The sequence below is a fragment of the Netta rufina genome (assembly GCF_964035555.1).
Source record: "Netta rufina genome assembly, chromosome: 2".
Classification (NCBI taxonomy): Eukaryota; Metazoa; Chordata; class Aves; order Anseriformes; family Anatidae; genus Netta; species Netta rufina.
The window spans coordinates 150,864,258-150,889,120 of NC_140124.1; the positions used below are offsets into that span (position 1 = coordinate 150,864,258).

The window sequence follows — 24,863 nt, forward strand, 5'->3', positions numbered from 1 at the left end:
GACTTATCTAAATCTACTAGACTGTTCTAGGCCAAGAACACTACTAGACTGTACAGGCCAAACAAAAGATAGCAGGCAGCTCTCAGCCAAGGATAGGAGCATTCTATAATCTAGGATCTAAAATGTATTATTTTCACCATGATCTATTGAAATGTGCAGGTCCACAGTGACTGGGTTTGTTCTGTCAGAACGGCTAGCATTTCTTCCTTTGAATACACAAAGGAGATGAAGAGGGAATAGGGCAGTAAACAAACTTCAGCTGTCCCAAAAGCGACTGGAAAATGCAAATGTCATTTGAGAAGTGACTGAGACACAAATATGATACAAGATACACAGTGTAACTCATGATACAGTTCACCAAATTTTCCCCATTCACCACAGTTTTTGAAGATTTGACTGGGAAACCTATCTGATGAAGTCAAAAAGTTTACCTCACAGTCTAATTTACAAGCTGCACTGATTAACTGTTGTACATACTTTCCCTGCAGAGACAAACAAGAAAATTCAAGCATTCATCTAACACACACAGATCATGTCTACGGCTGAGCTACTTGTCTAGGCTCCTCTATAATCAATAAAGAGAAATAGGTTCTTCAAGGTGCAATTTGTCTTACCTTAAATTGGCTGTCTAAAACCAGTGAACTAAATCATGCTCAAATATTCTTTCTTCATAAGGGAGGCTACAGTGACTGGCTAAGATATGAATGTCTAAAAGTTAGGTGACATGAATTCTACCACTTAGCTTACTAAGACCTTGGAGAGAGAGTTTTGTAATTCACAAACAGATGATGAAATTAATTTCTCAGCAAGGACTCATGAAGTTTAGTTGTGGCTGTACATTTCTCCTAAGGTATTTCTTTAATGACAGCTGACAAAAAATGGGATGAAATCTTTTGCCTTAAGGACACAATAACAGTGAGAAAAACAACTTATTTTGGTACAATTTTGATGGAATAGATCAGCATAAAAAAGTTTTTGTTTTAAAAAAAAAAAAAAAAAAAAAAAGAAGTATTCTCTCTTAGAAAATATTTATCCTCTCTAAGAAATGCAGATTTTATTGATACAAATACTCCCTAGGAAATCCCTGACAAGACCCTTCAGGGTAGGACGGAGTTGAAAGGACTTAAAGCCATTGCCTACAGATCCTAAGCACATTATTTCATCCTAAAACCTTAGATTTTTTTCTACCTTTCAAGGAACTTCAAAGAATATGCTAATATCATTCCTGAGCATTTCTGATTTTCCAGCCTTTATAAAGCCCTTAATAATATGTTTTAACCTTTGGTTAGCTCTGAAGAGGTCAGGTAGTTGGACTAGATGATCTTTGAAGGAGTCCTATCCTATCCTATCCTATCCTATCCTATCCTATCCTATCCTATCCTATCCTATCCTATCCTATCCTATCCTATCCTATCCTATCCTATCCTATCCTACACAGTATCTGTAGCATCTAAGCTTTTCCAGCCCAAGGCCTGATGTCATGTCTTTCTGTGTACCTAGCAAACTTAAAGCTACACCGTAACACCACAAAACATAGATCATATGGAATTATATCTTCTCCTGTGGTACAAGAAGATCGTTGAGATTCCTCTGTAAAAACTTGTCTTTATGCACAAAAGCAATAATTGTGTATGAATGAAAATCATTTCAATGTTAAAAAAGCTACTGTTAAAAGCTACCTTATAAAAATTGAATTGAAAAGCAAGCATGAGGATAGCTAGTCTTCTCATGTCACAGTCCATGGTATGCATTAAACTATCTCTCCGTTTGAACTGTTAAACTGTCTTATACCATGAAAACATGATATATGAGTTGTATCTTGACACAGGAGATTTAAATCAATAAAAAGGTGTTCTGCACTCATATTCTAGTGAGTGTATCTCACATCTCGTATCTCAGCACTATCTATGTTTTTCATTTAAAATTTATCTTACAAATTTCTGAGCTTTTTAGAAATCTACTTCCATAACAGGGAAAGAAAAGCTTGTAGGATCAGATTCACAAAGAACTGTTCTGTGGTTACTTACTGCACATTCCCAAAAAGTATAATACAAAAGATTTATTTTGTTGGTTTGTTTATTTTTGTTTCTGATTATGCATGCAATTCCATGTAATAAGAAACATATCCAGAAAACACTTACCAATTTTGGGAATTAGATTATTCTGAAGATAGAGAATTTTCAAATCTCGACACCATTTGTCAAGATATTCGAGTTTTTCTATTTCTTGCTGATGTAAAGAGATTTCTTCCAGTGAAAAAATTTCACAGTTATTATGTTCTGCACGTCTTCGAACAAGATCTTCGGTGACTGAAAGAAATATTTGAAGTCATTGGAAAATATATCACAGAATCATAGAATCATTAAGGTTGGAAAAGACCTTCAAGATATTCTCCACCTGGTTTATGAACAACTTAGAGAATCGTTAAAATCTTTTGTTCCACCATACAAAATAGATATCTAGTATGAACAGCAACAAAAAGAGAATCTGCTACAAAAGACAACAAATGCCAAGTAACTTCAGCTCACTCTGCCACTGTAAACATGATTTGTAAAACACAGTCACATCACCTGTAACGTTTAGAAAAATACATACAAAAACTGCTGAGTCTTTTGTAAAAGTGTAATGCAAACCTTGCAAAAATGAATCCATCGTGCATTGTTTTTGGCATAGCTTAGATTGCAAAGTGATTCATGAAGACAAGCAATGGAGTGTTTTATACTCTTTTATTTCCTGGTGACACTTGTTCACATCAGAGGTACCAGGGGAAAAAAAAAAAAAAGTAAAATAGCTTCACTCTCATCATATTCTTCTGCCAGCACAGTGTGCTGAGAAATATGCAGGATCAATGTTGAAAGTGGACAGATATTTTCTACTTTTTTCATGCTTGAGGCAAATCCATAACTAATGCATGCTTATAAATGTTTATGGTGGGATGAAATTAATCCTGGATATTTATTAGGCACTAACAGTTCATCAAAAGCAAGCGAAAGAGTTTCAGTGGCTGAAACTCACCAGAATCTGGGGTTAAAGATTTTCATGTACTAATATTTAATGCCAGGCAATCTTTCAAACAGTGAAAAGGCTCTGTATAATGAAGGTAAAGAAATTCTATGAGAACCAGTACTCACTCTTGAGCTAGATGTTTTTATTTTGCACCAAAAAAGTACTGGCATTCTCATCTCCTTGATAAGCAGTGAACTACAGTGAAGTACTGATTAAAAAATTGCATTTTATCAAATAAGCATAGGTATTTTCATGGCTGCAAAAACCTAAAGAAGCCTAGCAAGCCTTTCAAAAGTTCTCCAAAGAAAAATAGTTTAAAAATAAATAAATAAAATAAATAAATGCAGAGATCTATGAAAACATCCCTGGAGGTGTTCAAGACCAGGTAGGATGGGGCCCTAAGCAACCTGATCTAGTGGGTGACAACTCTGCCCATGGCAGGGGGGTTTGGAACTAGGTGATCTTTAAGGTTCCTTCCAACCCAAGCCATTCTATGATGCTATGAAAAGAAGTTGGTCCTGACATGCATTAATGAAAGATATATTTAATTGCTTCTTTATATCAGGGAGATTTTCTCAAATCATCTGTTTTTGTTACTGGTCCTGGAATTGCTGCATGTACTTTTGTGGTCTGGGCTGGTAAAAGCTGGGTAATCCACACACCAATACAGTCTATACATGTGCATGTCGGTGTAGTTTGTCAATCCACAGCCTCTGGGAAAGGTGTGAAACAGGCTTTATATGTATGTTATATTATTTTCAGATGAACAGGAATAAATTTCCCATCTGTTCACCCAAGTTTTGTCTGATTAACCGAATTATGTAATAGTGGTACTGATACTGATGGAGTGTTGATCCTGTCTGCATACAAAGCATATTGGGAAAGGTGTCTTTTTATTTCTCAGTCATTGTGGGTTGGTTTCCTATATCTGAACAACCATCTTCTCTTCAACAGGCTACTGATTAAACCTGAATAAGTTATTAGAGAAAATAGAACTATGGCAATAACCACGACTAAATAATTTAGTCTTCACAGAAAATATGAAAAAAAAAAAATCACCATTTCTAATAAAGTACTTTGCAAATATGCTGGTATAACAGAAATAATGACTTAGTAATATGTTTAGTAAGTATTATTAAGTAAGAAGCATTCTTAAGTAAGAATACTTACAAATGTTTTTAGTAACAGATCTTTTAGTGACCGTATTTCCAGTGCAAACTGGTATTTCTGAGCAAGAGAACAATATTCCACAATCTGCAGACTTACACTTTGGAGACAGCATTATGCTCTATGCCCCTTCTTTATACAAAAGGAATTAATATGAACTATTCTTGACAGTTTTATTACAGTCAGATTTCCATTTGCTGATGAAAAGAAACTTGAACTGATTGTTGCAATGATTATGCAAAAATGCTAATTTTCATTACCAGATGGTTTGTAAGGTAGAGACAATAATTCCCAATAGAAGCTACAGTGGGGCTTTATTGACCTGTTTTGAGGCTGCTGTAGGGAAATGAGCGAACGTTTGACATTTTGTATGCTACCTACTGGGTTTAAGAGGAATGAGGGAAACAAACTTGCAAGAGAAAACAATTAATCTGATTTTTTTCCAGGCACTGACAAATCACATTGCAACAACAGTTTTTGATGAAAAGTATGTTAACTAGATTATCTGATGTTGCTGTGTGCTATAACAGAAGAGTGGACCAGAGACCTGAGAGATCACAGCTACTCTCACATTCCCATGAACACAGGAGGAATTAAGGGGAGGGCATCAGTAGACAGGAGATAAAACAGATCTTGAAGATCTTGCAGCTGGGCTTCTGGAAATTGTTTTATTCAAGATTTAGCAGATAAAAAGGAAAGCTTTAAATAAATTGATAGAATAAGCAGTTATATTAAGAAATAATGTGGGAAAATGGCATTTCAGAGAAGTGAAGTATTCAACCATTATTTTAAGACTCATTTCATCCCATGCTGCTGAGGAGATGAAGCCATTCTCCTTCAGGCAGTGCCTGCTCAAAACAGTCATCTGCCAACTTCATGCAGAGATAAGGATTTGCTTTCCAAAGCATTATTTTAGCCCAGCAAGGGACTGGCGGTCCTGTGATGGTATACAATCAAAATAGATCACAGGGAAAATCACAGAGGAACGGGATTCCTCAGTAGCTTTTTTCCTGAGTGATATGTATGAGCACACGGTCTTTTAGGTCACACTGCTTTACCTCTAAAAGATTACAGATTTGTAAGTAACGGTATGGTAGATATTAACCTTATTCAACACTTCTGTTTTGTTTTGTTTTGTTTTACAACTCTGATAAAGTACTTGCTTTGGCTACCTCTACCTAAAAAATTATTTAAAAAAATTATTTTAAAAAATTCAATGCAGAATGGAAAATTTGTAATTACAGGGTAAAAACTGGGCTTACAGCTCTAACTCCTAACACAAACCATCCCACCAAGCATCTCCCTTTACAGCAGGACATCCCTAACATGGAGGGGTCCCTGCCTGGGCTGTGCAGCTGCTGGGCTTCTCAGGGGAACAAGGCTGTGCTGTGCTTGGTAAAATAATATGGGTTGTTACTCCCAGGGAGCTAATTAATGCAGCTGGGTAAATAAGAGTGAGGGAAGTGTGGGGAGAGGCTGGCTGCCAGGACATGGAGAAGGTGGTGGGGAAGGGGTGGCAAGCATGGGGAGGGGAAATATGGGAGCTGGGGAGCGGGTCAAGTTGTGGAGAGGAGGGACGGGGTCCTGGGGAGGGAAGCGAAGGGAAGGAAAGCGAAGCGAAGCAGCTCTCAGTGACACTCACTCCGCACCATGGCTGCCCGCTGCTTCACGCCGCCGCCATTACAGGACGCCGCTGCCCTGCCATGGCAACGGGGCCTGGAGGGACATGGCTGCCGGGGTGCCCCCAAGCTCAGCTCCGGGCTGAGGGGCTCCGGGTCCCCGAGGGGTGGTCCCCGCACCCCAGGGTGTTGCCAGGTTCCTGCCCTGCTCCCCTCAGCACTGCCAGGGGCTGCCACCCACAGGGCTGGGGATTGCCCCCTTCCACCGAAGATGCTGGCTGCTGCCCTGTTCCACTGGGAAGCGTGCCATAAAGGGTTTGGGGATGTTGTTTGTGTGTTTCAAGGCTCAATCAAACCTAAAGGTCATCTACTATCAGAAAATTCACACGTGTTTTATAAGAATTAAAAAAGACCATGGGAATCTATTGGAAATGTTGATTTACTAAGTCGTTTACCTAGGATGTAATTCATTAAAATATGGAACACTGTGTAGCTTTCTAATGTTCTTTCTGTTTAGGGGATAGGAGTAAGAAGGTATCATTGAGTTAAAACTAATAAATTCTGTGCCAATAACGAGACACAAAATAGTTTATGCACTTTATAACCCCCCTGTATTTGTCCTAACTGCCTGTGGCAGTCACCAGCCCACGCTGAGGACAAAAATGCTGACAGAGCTGGTTGCACGGCACCACCTTGTGGCCCAAGCCCGCACTACAAAGCCACAGAGATGAGGCTGGGGGCGAGGCCTTTTGCTATCTACTCATTTATTTTGTATTAAATTGAAGGCCCCTTCAAATGATGACTTTTATAGCTGATCCTTTTACTAGGACTATTAATTTCTGACTTGAGAGTACAACTCACAATCAAGCTAATCAATGTCAAGAAGAGATAGCTCATTCTTGCTATGTTCAATATTTTAAGTACTGTGTCTTCATTGTACTGCCCAGAAATACCCATTATTTTGTTATGCTGAAATCCTGTTCTTTCATCCTTTTGCAGAGAGTCTATCTGATAGTTCTGAAGAAATGGAATTAAAATGTGCAATGGATTCAATTGCAATATAGTGAAGGGAAACATTTATTTCATGATCTCTGTGCAGAAAATTAAGATGGTTTGATCAATGCCAGGTCAAGTTCTACCCTAAAAGAAAAACAGGATTTGCAAAATTTCAATCCTTTTTTAACATGTAAACAAGTTTTTTTTTTTTTTTTTTTTTTTTTTTTTAAATAGTTGTTATCTCTTCACATACCAGCTGATATATTCGGAAAGCAGATTGGCTTCTGCACTCTCAGTACCTGGTTAAAGCTAGATCTGAAAGGAAGCAGCAAGATACAAGCTTCATCCAGAGCCTAAAGATTCAGAATAAATACCTTCGTGCCCTGGAGGAAGACCTCAAGTAGTCTTTTACAAGCTACATGGGTGTAGGAAGAAGAAATCATATCAGGACAGTTTAGTGTCTCCTGTGCCCCTTGTTCCATATGTCTAAGTAATTAATATTGCTTTGGATTAAAAGCTTTAAAGTTCATGTATTCATTTAAGGAAAAGAATATCCAAATTCAGTCATTCTTGGCAATGAAAATGTACTCATTTTATGCAAAATTAAATGGCTTCAGCAGAGATCAAAGGATGCTCACTGCTTAATAAGCCTAGGACCAGAAAGTCTGTCTTTGCAGAGGAGAGGAGAGTGAATTACATGCAGATGTGATTAAAACTCTGCCAAATCTGTGCTGAATTGCTAGGTTAGGTTTTGGGCTGTGTGGTGGTGACACACCTGGGAGGCCCCAACTGGTGACTGAGCAGGCCAGCACCTTTATTTCCACTGCTGAAATGGTGAGGCCTGTTTTACCTGAAGCTGATGTAGACAGTAATTTTTTTCACTTTTTCGGTGGTCTGATGGGTCCTTAAATTCCTTTCATTTTCAATATTTTAATTGTCTATATGAACGCTAGTTAAATACCCTATATCAGAGCAGATCTATGCAGCTCTAGAACTGGGCTCTACTATCTTCTTATGTTATCAATAAATGTTGAGCACTAGATGGGTGTGTGTCTTCCTGTAAATGAGAGTAATAACCGGAGATGACCATGCTCTGAAATGCTACCTATGGATTTTTTTTGTCATTGTTTCTTATACATGAATGAATTTCAATTGTCAAGAAATTCATTTTTGCCCAGTTTGAATCTATTTTGCCGCTGACAATAAATAGTAAGTGATCTCCCTGTCTTTATCTTACATAGGCTTTCTCATGTTATTTTATCCTCCTGTCCTGCTGGGGAGGAGGCATGAGAGATTGGCTGGGTGGGAGTCCAGCTGCTAGCCAGGGCACAGCAGCAAATAGAAATGGGGGATTGCGAAGAGGTGGTCTAGCAAGATCTTTGTGGAAGTAGAAGTGCTGAAGTGGATTTCTTGAGGGTATTTCAAATCCTGAAGTAACTCACCAGTAAATAAGGCAGAAATGGATCCAAAGAGGTGACTTTGTGAGTTAGGGTAAAATTACAGAAGATGCTTTCCTCTGTCTATACCACATTGTTTTTCATTTTGATTTTCTGTTACTGTTCCATTAATGCAGTTATCTTGTAATTTTTTGGGGGGTTGCCAACTTTGTCAGTTTTACAGAGGGGACACTGCAAGGCTGCTACAGCCCCCCTGTCCAACCAATAGTGAGGCTGAGCATATATTCCCAGCAGGCACAGAGGACCCAGCAGGTTACTCTGGGAGCCAACTCCTCCATGCACAAGTGAAGCTCTCACAGAATCTCGCTCTCAGAGAGAATCGCACATGCATGCCCAGCTCCTGGGAGACATTTCAATTTCTTGCTGGCTGGTCTTCCTTGAGACTCCTGCTGATGCTGGAGCACCCTCATTTGCTCCAGTTGTTGTGTGACCCCTGGTCTCACTCCAGTTGCTGCACTCGGACTCCCCGTACACACATATGCTTACCAATAGAGAAGCCTTCAACCAGAAGAAGTTAGAAATGGGATTTAATGAGAAGATTGCTCTGATGATGCACAGTCCCCAGGACCAAAGCTCTCCTGGGACAGCCCCGGCAGGGGTTGGGGCAAGGACTCATGTCTCTGTTAATGGGGCTCTGGCACTGTTCTTATGCCTCCTGCCTCCGAGCTTCTTTGTTGTGGAGGTCAACTTTGTATCCCATAACCTGAAAGGATTGCTTAACTGCACAGAACATTGGCTTTTTTGACTACTATGTTACTTAGCACACATGGGTTAATTCTAGATGCTGAACTAGGATAATCACACTGGGGACTTTCTTGTCTTCATTAAAACCGCAGGCTCTTCAGAACAAGGATTACTTCTTACTATATGCTTCATGCAACAAAATATTTGCCATCTGTAGGACATTAACACAATGTACATATTTTTAAAAATGTAATTTGGAGGTTACAGCACTTATTGTGTTCATTATTTTATGAGTTATTTTTTACTCTAATTATGTGCTAAGAGCTTCAAGTAATGCAAATCTGCATTCTTAGCATGAGACAATGTCCATGGCACAAATAATGTAATAAACCACATTACAAACAGGAGAATGGACTTGAGTAAGAACAAGAGTCCCATCTGGAATTCATTCCTTGGATAAACTCACTTTACTGCTTTAATACATTACATGTTTATTTGTTAAATGCATAAAACAGTACAATATAAAATATCATTCTGTGTCATAACAAAATAAGCTTTACAGCATTATCATCACAGTGCATCAGAAATATCTTGAATATGTGCTCACTTCATGAGAAGTGAGGTGCTCATGTAAGGTGCTATAGCCCTAGAGAATTGATGTCCATGGATAAATTTTAGCTGCTAAAATTCTGCAAATCAGAAGTTTAGATGGAAATCAACTGACTGATACGCACTCAGAATCTGGAACTATGTCTTTCTATTTATTTCTTGTTTAATTGAGGCCCTGGGCAACCTGCTCTAGTGGGTGGCACCCCTGTCCATGGTAGAGGGTTGGAATTAGATGATCTTTAAGGTCCTTTCTAACCCAACACATTCTGTGATTCTATGATTCTTTGATTCTATGGTTGTTGGTTTTGTTGTTACTATTATCATTATCATTATATTCTATGGTGTTAACAGTTACTTAGTAACTAACTGTAATGAAATTAGGCTTTCATTTTCATACCAAAGTACCAATAAATCCTGTCCAAAGAGCACATAACCTACAGGGCGAGACAGAAAAGGCAAATAACAAATTAATCATAATATATGCAATTCCTAATAAACAATTTCAGTACTGATGACACTCATAAATATAGGAAAAATGTAAACAAGAACAACTTAACTATAAAAGTAAATGATAAAGAGGACAAGCAAAAGGCAGCATAAGAAATTGTACAAAAAGAATAATATGAAATGAAATAGCAGTTTTACTCAGAATATATTAAAATATACAAAGATGTTTACAAAACTCTGCAGCTAATTCACAATAAAATACACAAAGAAACAACTAGGCTGAATGGCCATATCTATTTCCTGTATCAGCATGGTTTATTCAATACCATTTAAGTCAAAATGTTAATCTTAGTCCATATGGTTTGAGTTCTATTTGTAATACTTCCAGGAGAAAAAAAAGACTTGATCACACATTAGGAACATTATAAGCTAAGGGACTCCATAACTATTATAATTCTGCTTGCTGCTGTTCACTTCAACATGAACATCCACACTATTAAGCACTATGTGATATATAATCAAGAATGACCTTGAAATTCTGCTGAACACACCAAGAAATATAAGACAAGTCATAATGATAAAAAATAATTGCAAGGAAAGGTATCAGATAATATACAGGGAGTTATAAATCTCTATCTTGAATTTCTTCTTCGATTTCCTTTTTTTTATATATATATATATATATATAATGTGCTATATTAGAACTGAGTAAGAGTTTAATCACTTTAATCACTGAGGACAGAAAGAAAATTCTAGGAATCCTCACTCTTTGTAGATGTGTTGGTTAATCACTGCCCAACAAATGGTTTTACTTGATGAGAATTACTGTTCAAAATTATTCTAAGCTTTATTCCCTAGTTAACAGAAATTGCAAATACTAATTACATCTGACAGTCCAGATTTAATCATTTAGATTAGAAAATGTTGTCTTCAGTTTTTCATCAGATAGATTTTGACTTCAATTTTTCTTCTGATGGGATTGAACTTAGCACAGTATTGTGCTTCTTTTCAGGGAAACAATATAAGGTTTGCTTTCCTGTCCATTGGAATATACTGCAGGGAACTGTCAAAGGCAATCAGTCTGGTAACTGAAATGAACTTAGTTAATTCAACGTTAATGAATATCACAGAGGGCATCTCTTAGCAGATCCCACGCATCTTATTTTTAGCCTTGAACTCCTATTACAAAATTGTTCCAGAGCTTCGCCCTCTCCTGATAAGAACACTCGCAATTTACAGCTTTTATTTTTTCATAGACAGATTAAAGCAATTCATATTACACCAAACTTTTAGCAAGCTAAATCAGCTTCTTAACTTGCTGTTGTATGTTGACCAATTAGCTTACAGTGAATTTAAGCTTTCTTGCTTTTCAGTGTATCACTTCTGTAACTGCAGAGTAATTGCAGTCTTAGACTTTTGTCTCAGTACAGGATATTATTCTTCCAGATTATTCTTCCAGGAAATTATTTAAATACTAAAGATCTTTTAATCCTCTTTAAAAATAAAAATAAACAATTGTTTAGTAAAGGATCTGGTATAACTAGCAATAAAATAGATAACACAGCATATTTATAAATATTACACTATGACACTCTCAGTGCTCTCTATAGTTTAACAAAATAAAGCAGAATAATACTGACAAAAATACTCAAGTGCATTAACTACAACTAAACAAGTTTTATGAAAAAGAACATTCCCTTGTCACCTTTTATTGAAACTGCAAACCCAAGTCTTGTTACATCGGATAGTCTGCCTTCATGTAAGACCAATGTAATGATCTGAGCAAATGTAAATTACTATCATAAATTGCTAATTTGGGTGAAATTTCCCTGTTTGAGCTCTTAATGTTGAGCTATTGATGCTTCGCTTCAAAATATTACTACCATATATTTATTTACCCTTTGAAAGAGAAACATACATATTAAATTGCTGTAAGTACACTTTACGTCATTGCCTCATTTCTTTATATTTTTGATGCTAGAAATATGGCTATAATGTGCTTGATCTTGGCTTGGACATAGAATTGGACAGACAGTGGTGTTTCAGTTTTGTAGATCCTTTTTTCCACCAGAACCTTTAGTGTATGTGCTTTCGTTGCAGTTTTGAAATCCCAGTCATTATGCCTGCCAGCCTGTTTGTATCCCGTCAGCAGACCTAGCTCTCCCACAGCCAGTATTTCACATCTGATTTACCAGCTGGGGCTGTGCTAACATCACTTTTAGCACAACAGGGGACAAGTAGACTAGAAGGAGCACTAGTTATAGAATGATTTGGTGGTCAAGAGTGTGCTTGCTTACACATTATCATCATTTTGTTGCACAGGAAGATGAAATGAATTCTGTCCTAGCTAAACTGGCATATAGGGAGATATTTAAAGTAGCAGATTATTAAAAGCTTGGAGTCACAAGACAGCAGTTTTTGGTTACCCACAGGATCCATGTGTAATATAGTCTCTGTGGTAGCAAAGATACAAGTTGAAAAATAAGGCTCAATGTATCCAAATTACAGTTACTAGCTGCAGGGTGTTTTTTGTTTGTTTGTTTTTGTTTCTTTGTTTTGTTTTGTATCATAACCCAGGTAATTCAGAGCAATTATTGCTTTTCCACATACTGACTGCTGGTTTTCTGAAGAATCTCTTCCTTCTAATAATTGGGCACTGATTTGTCATCATTTACTTATACTTTTTGTGATGTTTCTTTCTTCCTTTTTTCTCTTTTTACAGTGCTAGGTATAACTGCCAAAAGACAATGCGCACACATGATACAATAATGCTTCTGAAATATTACCACATGTACTCATTATCCAAACCAATTATTGTTGACAGCATGTCATTACAAGAAATTAATACATATAAAGTATTTGAAGACATCAGCTATTTACCAAAAGCAAAATTAATGGGGATTGCTAAACACTTTCACCATTGGTTTACTATCAAAGTGCTTGTAAGACTCATGCTTACGCAGGACTTCCTTGACATGAGACTAGAGGTACCACAATCTTTTTGCATTACTGCTTGCAGAAGTTCACCAAGAAGTATGGCATCACCTGTAGTTTGACCAGAACAAAAATAAAGCTAAAATGAATTGTATTCTAAAGGAAGAATACCAATAATTCTGATTGTCTTGATTTTGTTGTTGTTGTTGTTGTTTGTTTGTTTTTGTTTGTTTGTTTCCTTGGGAAAATGTGTAACAGTGCCACAAGGAGGTATCTAGTAGTTTGATACTGAGGAAAACAAATTTCAGGAGGAAGAAAAATGAAAACTGGTAGTGAACTGAGAGTGAAATATATAGAAGTAAACACTCTGACTTTAAGTTCCTGTGGAAGGCAGGAGAAGAGCTTGTTTTGAAATGCTGGCATGCTGTCTCCAGTGTCCTGGACCAACCTGTATTTCACTTCTGCTAGGAAACAAGTCTCAAGTTCTCCATTCCATCCTGTAGTACCTGCTTTGGTTAATATTGATGCTGGCTTTCAAAATCAGTAAGCTTTAAACCTCTGGTGTTGTAGCCATGGATAAATAGTCCCACTGACTGTAGGAAGTGCCATATCTAGTGTCCACTGCTTGGCTGTGGATGAGCAGTATGCATTTTTCATCATAGGCTTTCATACTCTGCAAAGTGATCGAGTGCCTACACGCAGTTCTAAAATGCTTTGTTCTCAGGATGAACAACTTCTTTCTGAGGAATGACTCCAAGGTTGCACCTGCAGCTGTGCAGCTGCCCTTAGATCTCAGAAGCTGAGCTGCACTCATCCAAGAACTGATGAACAAGGCTGTTTTATCCAGTCTACAAGGAACACAGCTCCTGGGCACAGCTCCACTTAGGTTCTTCTTTTCATTTTTGTCTTTTCAACTTAGAGAGATGAAAGAAACAATGAACCAGGACTGGGATGGCCAACTTACAGTAGAAGGAAGTGAGTGCTCCTGTTTTAAGGGCTCAGAGCTATACCAAGACTTTGAAATGCTTGATAAACAAAAACTGGGGACTGAGAATAAAACTTGACTGAAAACTATTAAGGAAGAGAAGAAATTATACGGGTTTTTCAAATGTTTTGGACAGGTACAGGTTGATGCTGCTTCACTTGTTCAGTGGTACCAGACTAGAGCAGTACAGCACTTGGCCCTACTGTTCAGTTTAAACTGAAGAGGACTTACTTTGCCCACTACTGAAAATATATACTTTTTTTTTTTTTTTTTTTTTTTTTTTTCCCTGGGATAAAGCAAAGTGGCTGTTTAACAGCTTAACACCTATTGTCAAACAATAACAAATATTTCATCCACATAAAATCAAATAGGCGTTTTAGACAGCAAAGTGGAATAATTCACTGTGGAAACTGGCAAAAGTCCTACAGCTAAACCTGCTTTTAATGAAAAGCTCAGGGAACTCTTCTGTTGTGCTTGAACCCTGTTTCATAATGGGGCTCTCCCAGAAATGTGTGGAATTCTTTCAAACTTAAACATATACTCACCAATATTCCTGCTTTTCAATTGTTCCTGTGGGGGGGAGGAAATAAAAATAAAATGTGTATGTTTTTGTATGTCCTGATTCAAACAACAGTTCGTTATGTTCAATATATTGTGTAGGTTCTGGTTTGCCACATTTCCTTATGCTGTTGGATTACTTGCTTGAACATGTATCTTTTCTTTTGTGTTGAGGGTAAAAGAGGTATTCTTTGTACCCCAGTAAATGGAAAGCTCTCAGAGTGTGTTTGTTTGCCTCTTGTGAGAACAGCTTTGTTTATGACTCAGGACTAAACTATTCAGGAAGTCTGAAAGCTGTACTTTGCAATATGCTAGTCCTAACTTGGTGGCCTTGATTTTATTTGGTATAAGGATATAGTGACAAAGTGTAATATACTATCCTTGGGTACTTGAGGTGTTGTGCTAAGACCCTTGGTTGATCAAAATCTGAGTCTATCATTGCAATATCGCTCTCCAGGCTTTGCCTATTTCCTAGCTTCCCATTTACTCAATTCAAATGCTGCAAATCTGTCAGATTTGTCCTGTTGCCCTTGGGATACATTAAAATCTTGAACTCTGACACAGTATCAGAAACAAACAGTGTCCTTTTGAGCTTCACTTTCACCACATATTCAGATAAGCCCAAATGTTTTTAGTCTTAGCATTTTAGACACATGCAGAAGAATTTTCTGCTGCATAGAAAGTGAAAGAATAATAATTCATAAATCTAACACATGCTTGCAGCACAGAGGCCTATGCATGAGCTATTCTGAAGAAGTAATTCAGATCTATGATGCTGCAAGTATTTTTCTTCAGAAGGATTTAGAAGCTACAACTCTGTGCAAAACTTTTAAATAAAGCAGTCTGAAACAGAGCCACATTAGCACCATTCTTCAACTCATCAGATTTAATATTTCTAAAACATTTATCAGACTAAAGTATGAGCCAAAGGCAAAGCTCTGTGCTGAACCTAATGTTGCATTGGGTTAGTGGGGCATGTCTTATGTTCATGTCTCTGCATGTTCGTATTATAGCGTATTAGGTTCGTCTTCCTTTTCTGTGAACAGTTAACTGTTACAAAATTTATTGCACATTATTAAAAGTCAGTTTTTCAAAATAAATGGAAATTTTCTGTGAATACAAATCAGTAACAGGAGAAGCCAAATCCCTATCAAAAAATTCATATCATGCCTTCTATCTTTTGACATGAAAACAACAGAAGGAATCTCTCCTTCCTCTCAACATAAAATTCCTAAATTTTTCTATTTATCACATGACGTTATTGCTACTTACCAAAACTTAGCTGTTTTGAAAGATGTGACAAGACCGAAAAAAGATGACAGAGCAGCATCTTGGGACAAAAGAACTGTGAAGTTTAAATGCAAAATCCTGTAATTGATTGAAGGCTACATTCTGTCCCCATATGCCCACATATTGCTCTTATCAGCATCAATAAGAGCCACAGATTTACATCTAAGGACACTTTTTTGTCCTCATATGTGACTTAGTAAAAGATTATGTGTTAAGTAGAAAGAAAGTTTGTACTTACAAACTAAAATTATCAGCAACAAAGTGGCAGACAATCCTCCCAGAAAATACCTGAGAATATAATACCCATAAAGTTTAGAAAGAGGCAAGAAACGCATATTAACAGAGGTGAAGACTGGGTGCAAGGAGAACAGAAGGTTCTTGCAGATGAACCAACAAAACTATCCTAGGTGAACTGCAATTTGAAACTTTAAGTTACTTAAGCTATTGTGGATAATGTCCTAGAAATAAAGATCTCAACATTCTCTGACTGAGAGAAACACCCATGTTGGTCATTTGGAAAGACATGGATCCATTCTGATTCTTCTCAGGCTTCCATGACCCTTGTCCAAACACACTTGACAAAGTAGGTGCCTTATCTGCATACAGATTTCTTATTTTGTTGCATACCTACATAGCTGAGATGCTTGTCTGCATCAGCTATCATGTGAAAATACATTTTCACAGTAAGATATATTTAACTTTGAAAACTAGACCCTTATTTTATCTTTTATTAACCAGGTAAAATGGAGTAATCATTAACATAAGCAACACATAATAACAAAAAAAAAGAATTACCTTGTACATATTGAAATGATTAAACACAAGACCAGTGCAGCCATCTGAGCAAGAACATTTCGCACTGTGCTGTTTTGTTTTTCTAAAACAAAAGTATGGAAAATAATTCTCATCAGTTTTCAGGAAAATAAATACATGATAGGAGGTGTTTGCAAAGACTGTCTTCATCCCATAAGGTCAGTCTCTTCAGTTTCTCTCTGTTTTTAAGAGTTCACTTAGAGTGATTCAAAGCAGAAACCTAATTTTCATGCTCTGGGTGTCTCTCAGGAGTCTTTTTCCCCCACGACCATAGAGACACTGTGCCCTTCAATGCTTGCAGGAAGCAAGCGTTTCGGAATAATTGCCCTTTTCAGTTTTTATTCCCATGCCCTTTCCTCTATTTTCCTCTTCACTTTTTTCTTTTTACATTTGTCGCTGAAAATAGGAGGGGAAAAGATGTGAGCAGGGAGAAGTGAACAATACTGATTTTAAGATTTTATTAAGGAGTCATTTAAAATGCATGTTTTTGGAATAAATTTTGTTCTGCAAGGATCTATATCAACATTTTTAATGTGTGTATTTTTGGTTCACTCTAAAAATGCAGTATCTTAGGATAAGAGTGTAACATACCTGCCTTGATCAACGTCTCTTCATTCGCATTTATCATGAACTGAGAGCAGGACGCTGAAGCACAAAATGGTTTCCCAGGCTGAATAAACTCCTCATCTTTGGTGAGAGAAGCTCCAAGAGATGCTGGAGTTTGCCCTTGCGGAACATGGCTATCATATTCAGAGGAGAAGTCTGAATCGCCTGCCAAAAGTGCATATGTAAATGAGACCACACAAAAGATGAGCTTTGAGAATTTGTGGTAATAGATTTTATACACACACACACACAATACTTAATCATAGGGAGGTTTTCAGATTCTTAGGAGTAGGCAATTGGCAGGTTCAATGTATGCAAGAGAAAATATTCAGAGCAAAGACAAGGCTGCATAGAGCATTACACAATGATGTTATTAAAAGAGCCAGGTGAAAGCAGCCAGAGCCAGATATTAATTGCACTGGGATAAATGTCACTGGTGATGTCTTTGTATTCAAGCTCAGTCTAAAAATGTCCTTTTGACACAAAGGTCTTTGTGGACTCACATTCCATGAACTTTAATGCCAAGAGCTCAACTCACCACTTATAATTCCATTGTTCATCTAACCTTTACCTGCACATTTTGGGAGACAACCCAAACAAAACCTATAGGAGGAGCTAAGAAATTTCCAGAAAATACAGGCTATAATATTGTAGCTGGTCAGAGCTTACCAATATCAGCCTGACTGGCCTCTAGTTTACTGCATCCATCAGACCAGGGATCATCCCCATGGGAGGACTCTGTATTGCTGAGGACGGTGCTGCTGAGCCAGGAGCTGGAGGTACTGAGACTGAACAAGCTGGCAAGAGAGCGGCGGATTTTCTTCTTCCGCCTGAATATGCTAGAAAGAAAAGACACATTGTCAAGGGATAGAATTAATTAGTCTTAATGAACAGGGACAGAGCTCTGAAGCTTGCAGAGCTGAGATGCAAGAACCAGGTTTGGATATGGTTCCCAGCTCCGTTGTTGACCCTGGGCATGTCACCAAGGATGTATCAGCAGCATGGTAATGTATTGGGCTACTGTGATGTTGGGTATTGTGGTACCAAATGATACTACTGTTGACAGACTTCGATAGTACTCCCAGTGTTCTCATGCTCCCCATGAGTTTCATGTGGTATAGCCTGGATCCCCAGATCCACTGTACTTTTTACTTTTTTGGACTGCATTTTATATCCCATCCTAGATCAATGCTTCTTCTGAAATTGAGAGGGAGTTTTCCCAATGAGGAATGCTAGGACCAGACGTTTTTATTATTATTATTATTTTAATTATTTTATTCCTTATCATGATAACACCCCATTGGCAAAATCAGTTGTAACCCTTATTTTTCTTTATTTCACACAACTCCAATTATAGCAACTGTACACTGAACGGTTTTCGGGTAGTAAAATTAGTTATGACTGAAAATTAAAGGATTTTAATCACTGCACTCTGCAAACTAGATCAATTTAGATACTCCCATTAACAAACAACACTAATATACATAAATAAAGGAAAAAAATAAGAAATCTTAAACCAACCAAAATGTAGGCAGCCATGCAGGTATCTCCAGATAAGCGCAGAGATGTTGAGCCAACTGCCAGCCTGGAGTAAAACCTGCATGTAGTTCACTTACCGAACTAAGTTCTCTTTGTATGTAACACTTGTCTGGGATGGTGTCAGTGTTATGTTGCCCTCTTCATCAGACAGAAAACTGTCTTCTGTCAAAACGTAATAACCGTTAGAAAGCAGTCGGGGGCTGCGGCGACATGTGAAAAGGGAGCCTCTGAGAGGGTCGATGGAACAATACTCGCAGGCAGTGTCATCAGCCAGAAAGGCACAAGCATAACTGAAAAGGAGAGAAACCCAAACCTCCAATTAAGTGAATGTCTAGACAGTGCAAAAGCATGATTTAATAATAGCAAATTTACATATGCCATCAACTCTCAGTTAATGGGAGCTGGCAATGAGAGATGGATTTAAAATATGCAGATAATGCTTTTACTTCTGGACCTAGGAGGCTTCAGCCAACTGCAGCGTGACTGCCTCACGTTTTCCAGAGCTTCAGATTACTTTTTTTTTTTTTTTTTTTTTTTTTACTTATGGTGAGCCCTTTCTCCTCAACAACTTGACTTTCCAAGTGGCCATGCAGTGACATCCATGAAAGGAAAGGAAGACATTGTATTGACTGAGTAGTTGAAATGGGCTTCAGCAGCAGGTTTCAGTATCCCATACAGAATGTGACAGAGGGGGAGCATGATTTCAGTAGTGGGGGGAAGAAAGTGGACTGGAGGTGTTCTAAAACCTCATAATTGCAAAGCTATTGCTTCTAATGCTCCATTGCAGTACTTCTAATGTCTCTTTAAATTAGTAATTAAAATAGTATCAGCACTTTAATTCCGTGTGGCCAAGGGGAATTTTACAAAATCTCCAACAAAATAAAAACAAAATTAAACAAGTATAATTTTCCTCAATACCTCCGCAAAATATGTTCCGAGAGGCTGCGTCTGTGTTCTCCATCAAACGCTGTTGAACCTGCAGAGGCAAAGGCCAAGTAAGAAGGAGTTGTTATCGTATCCACTGACAGCTTAAACAGTTGACAGGTTGTCACTGACAGGTACTTTGTGTAAATCATAAAAGAAGTTAAACAAAATGAAAAATTAATTAAGAGAGTGGTTGAAAGAGGTAAAAAAAAAAAAACAACAACAAACTAGCATAGGAAAGATGAGGTGACTACAGGAATACTGTTTAATATCACGTCAACCAGGACAACATAGAATCAGAGACAACCATAATCAAAAACTTGTACAGGTTATTAGTAATTTTAATGTTATTTTCCCAGAAATCTGGTTCATGCTGAAAATAGTACACATTATAGAGTAGAAAGGAAGGGCCACCATTGCAACACATTTTTGGGGTAAAATTTGCAGACATGGCACAGCAGGCATGGGGAAAGAGACCATGGCCAAAAAAAATGACAATAATACTGTGGCAGAAAATTAAGGAAATAAATAGGATTTGTCTGGATTATTACGGCTGAAGTTTGCAAAGTACTGCCAGATGTTCAGCAGCTGCCAGAATCAATCTTATGAAATGCAAGCAATGGTTATCCATAGGGAGAATTTATATCCGTTGTTACATAGAATCATAAAAGATATGACCTTTCCCTATAGAACCTTACCTAAAAGTGTCATTAGAGCATCATTCTTACAACACTGTTATTAAATGCCTGTCACTCACCTATGAGAGAAGATAGGCCTAAGAGGATTTTTTTTTCCTTTTTTTAATGTTCAATTTTGAGCTGAAGCAAGGGAAAGACATTAAGGTCAGTGTTCCTACTTTGGTAGTGTTGTTTACCCTCATTTGGAGCTGGGTTGTCAGTCACAGCCTGGATACTGAGCCTTGGGAGCCAGCAGAGTTGCCAAAGAGGGAAGTAAAACTTTCTGGGGTATTTTTTGCAAATTAGTCCTATTATCCTACTCCCATAGATACTGTTTCTCTGACATTAAAAAACAAAACAAAACAAAACAAAACAAAAAAACAAAACACATTTCACTTTACTGTGAGGAAAATTATGCTCTAACCCTGGCAAAAACAACTTGCAGAGAGACAACTGGTAGAAACTTAGTACAAGATGTCAAGCAACATCAGTCAGATTGTCACACAGCAAAATGTCCCAAAATGAATGTTATGTGTGTTTTACTGACTTACATGACCTACTTTTTCACACACAACCAGCATCTGAAAGAACTTCTCTTACTTTATGCAAAATCATGCTTACAATCATGATACTCAATTATGCAAAAATATTATGCTAAAAAAAATAAAGAAATGTGTCTGAACACTAAAAGAAAAAAAAAAAAAAACAGGAAAAAAAATCAACAAGTGGTTAGTAGACCTGGATGTAGACTAAAAAAAGCTAAATCCCAAATTTTGTCAGTCTCCCAGGATTCCCTCCACACCAGGTTGTTTTTATTAAAAACACAGGCAAATATGCACAAACTTACTTGCTCTTGGTGTTGATGCAACATGTGATATTCCATACATCTTGGAAAAGTTCATACACCTTGGGATAACAGGTAATATAGATTATCTGTTAAAGAGTTTAAAAAGATAGAGAGGAATGTTTTGTTTTATTTTGTTTTAAAATCAGGAAGGATACCATCATGAACATATATCACAGTATTAGTTATAATACAGTCCACTGAATATTCTCACTAAGACAAAACTGATTGGTTGTAGGGCAAATGTGTTTGAAAAGGGATAGAAAGGAATAATTGCATCAACTAAATCTATTACAATTCTTTAATAATCTGACAGCAAAACTTCTTTCCAGCAACTGATAGCCATATCACGGTTGTATTGCACTTGATTTTCTCACTTATGCTAACACAGAGTAGCAGCCACTAACAAAGAACAACTGTAAGGATAGTAGCTTACATATGGATAGTGCTGTCATTAGAAAGCTTTGACACAAACTGAAGAAAGCAGCAGAGCAAACCACAGTTCTGCTGCTGCTAATTTGGATTACTTCATAAATTTGTGAGGTATGTGAGGTATGGCTCTGCAGGACTGAAAGCTTGTACTGAAGGCAAAACTCAGGTAAAATATAGTGTATACATATGCTTATAACACAGTGTAAGAGCTATACACATGTAAATACATTACTGGGGAGGCGATGACTTTCTCTCTTTTAAAGAACAGTTTCTGAGCAGTTGTAATTTGCTTTTAACCCATTTTAATTTATGATAATGTCAAGCTTCTATAAACAGTCATGGAAAAGGGAGTCCAACAAATTTTTTCTCCACTCACTATCATGAAAATCTGTGGCTTATGCATGGGTGAAGAGGGCTCTTGAATGTCATAATTAGCTCAATGCTGGAGAAAGCACGTAAGCATCATATTGTAGACAATGCTGCATAGAGTCCTAGCTGTATTTAATATTCAGTTCCATTTGTGGGCTATTAACAGTGTGAGCAGCTAGAGTAACAACACAAGCAAGCCGAAACAAAGCATTTGAACCACCACTGTACAATTAAGCAGCAGTATATGTAAATCACAAAATGAGCATCAATATAGAACCTTTAACAGCATGAGAAAAGGCCAACAGCTTTAAGAAAATTCACTAAAAGTGAATCTAAGATGAACATAGCAATAAACTATGGCAAGAATCCAAATTGAAGTTTAAGGCAACACCCCCTTGAATTTCAAAACACCTGCAAGCATGTGTCATAATATAAAGAAAAAGTCACTGTGCAAACCAAATCTTTCCCTCCCCAAATTAAATTAATCTTTAAACCAACTATGTCCTGAACTGATAGCCAGCAAGACCTTGTGCATGTTTACACTGTAAATATTTACATTAGAATGTACCAAAATATAGAGCTAACTAGTAGAATAGTTGAAGTCCAGGCAACCAGATTTATTCTATAGTACCTACCAAAGATAAGTGTCTACAAAAATATTTTTATTTGTTCACACAAATCAGTCATTACTGAAGATCATTTTAGTCTTCTCTCCCTGCAAGTAATGATAAAAACATTCAGAAAAATACAAAACTTCCCGAAGAGCAGCATATAAACGATTCTGAAGCTTAATTATTTCTCAGCTGACAAAAGTATTAAGACATAAATATTTGTAAAATCTTCCAAACCTGGAAAATCCATTTCACTATTAACAAATGCATGCAAAAAAGTTTCTCATCAACACCAGAGCCTCTGAGACATAAGTGTAGTGTGCTCTTTCTACAGCTTCCTGGCGCAGAATGGCACTGGGTCTTCGGAAAGGCAGGTCTATGAAGTCCCTTGTTTCCTTTTGAAAACAGCCCGTGCAATCAGCAGCACAGAGGCAGAATGAGGTCATGCTTCCTGTAAAGTAGCCTCACACCAGAAGCATTCATTTTGAAGAGCAAACTGAAGATTAAGATTAGCTGGGGGAACACACTTGCAGATCGTTGTGAAACACAGGCAGACGGATGATAAATAACATTTCTTTCCAGTTATGACATGGAGAAGAAAGACAAAACCTTTTCTCATACAGCAAAGTGGCACAGATTTTAATTTCAGCTTTACTTTTCTATCGTACTCAGAAAACTTTAGTGGTATAACCAAGTCAGACCAGTGAAAGAGCCAGTGAGCTCACTTGTGAGCCTGACGGGCTTTGTTTGATGTAGGAAAGTGAGACAACTACCACAAAATCCATGCACAGTAACAAGATACTTTGCAAAAGTGTTATTGTACAGAAGAAGCATTTAGTAAGAGTTCACAGTTGTTTAAGTTCCATGGTCAAAAACATTATTGCAAATATAGATCATGCGATGTTAAGATAAATTCCTCTGAAAAAGGGAATTTTCTAAGATGTCCTGGAAATCAAAATGATTGGCTGCAGAACTGTTACATGCAGAAGTAATTTAAACCAGACTACTCTACACCTATGAATTACACAGCTGTAGGGAAAAAAACTTCATCTGCAGAAAAACAGACAAAAGATGCAGGTATGCATCTCTCCTGATGTGTGCATGCATCACTGACAAAAAGAAAGCATAAATCTAGTCAAGTATGACTGATGTGCTTTAATGACTGCTTTCTCTTTGGAGAAGGAAAAATATTTCCACTGATAGCAAAGTAATGGAGAATTCTCAGTAGCTTTCATATCTGAAAGCCACTATCCCACAGGCTTTTGATGCATGTACATCGTGCACTGGTGAATATTTTACAGGTAGGTGCTAGCCTATGGGTTAAATAAACACATAAAAGTTTATATATAGCTTATTTATTGCCCTCCCTGTTGTTCCTCAAAATACCTACCCCACCCCAGCTGCATCTCAGCCTCGTAAGTATAAATTATAAGGAAATGAATATGCCAACAGTCCGCTGTGCAGTAGTTTCAGTGCAGTAGTTTCAGGTCAGTTGCATACATTGCAAGTTTAACCCACAAAAGGAAGGAAACGAGAAATTACAATACTAAGTACCACATACATTTCTTCTCTTCTCCTACCCTTACTGTACCTTTGACAACACTACAAATACAGTATGAAACATACTGCCAGCAGAAAACACATCACGCTGGGTCTGACAGCCTGTGGGAGGCCTCCACCTGCAGGGCTCAGGCCCTCTGTCTACTCAGTAGCTGCCCCTGGGTCCCAGTCTCCCCAGTTGCTGTTGCTATACTCATACCCCACATACCTGCACACAGAGTTGAGTCCCTTTTTGAGGAAAGAGTTTATTAAGGAGACAGAACAGACCGTGCTGATCAGATGCAGGGCATGGTCAGACCAGCATACTGACCAGCAGAGAGTTTACTATCAGACAGCCCTTCTAATATCTTTACCATTGCATTTTCCTACATTTCTTCCTCCCCAAATCACCTAAATCCGTACCTTTCCACACCTTTTTTCTCTCACCTAAAAATCACATAATAAATCTTGTGCCATCCCCAAATGATCTCCCCTTGCACCCCCTACTGTGTCCCATGCTGCCAGGCAGCAAGCCCCCTCAGTCCCAAAGTCGCTCTGGTGTTGACCTGTCTGGGTGGGTTTCATACCCGGACACTGGGGCTGAGGCTCTCCTGGGGCCCAGACAGGGTGTCCCTTCTTTTGAATCCTCACTTCATGTTCTCACCTGCCCTCCTCTCAGAAGGGGTATTTTAGCAGTGAAGCGCCCAGTAGAGTGAATTAAGTAAATGTGGTGGAGGGTGGAGGGTGCTTATTGATT

At 37.8% G+C, this 24,863-nt stretch overlaps 2 protein-coding genes across 2 annotated transcripts in view; both read right to left on the bottom strand.

The window, feature by feature from the left end:
* DNAAF11 (dynein axonemal assembly factor 11) overlaps positions 1–4,288 on the bottom strand; it is a gene marked incomplete at both ends in the record, with an annotated part of 30,002 nt that extends 25,714 nt beyond the window's left edge. Inside the window, 2 exons of the mRNA XM_084281698.1 lie at positions 2,142–2,309; positions 4,177–4,288. Coding sequence (XP_084137824.1) covers positions 2,142–2,309; positions 4,177–4,288 — 280 coding nt within the window. The remainder of the gene's footprint in view (positions 1–2,141; positions 2,310–4,176) is intronic.
* Positions 4,289–15,730: 11,442 nt separating this feature from the next.
* TMEM71 (transmembrane protein 71) lies at positions 15,731–21,198 on the bottom strand (the record flags this gene model as incomplete). The annotated part of the gene is made up of 8 exons (XM_084281699.1): positions 15,731–15,807; positions 15,991–16,040; positions 16,548–16,629; positions 17,157–17,336; positions 17,841–18,010; positions 18,788–19,000; positions 19,629–19,686; positions 21,159–21,198. 8 exons carry the CDS (start codon positions 21,196–21,198, stop codon positions 15,731–15,733), a joined length of 870 nt encoding a protein of 289 aa, XP_084137825.1.
* Between the last annotated feature and the right edge of the window lie 3,665 nt (positions 21,199–24,863).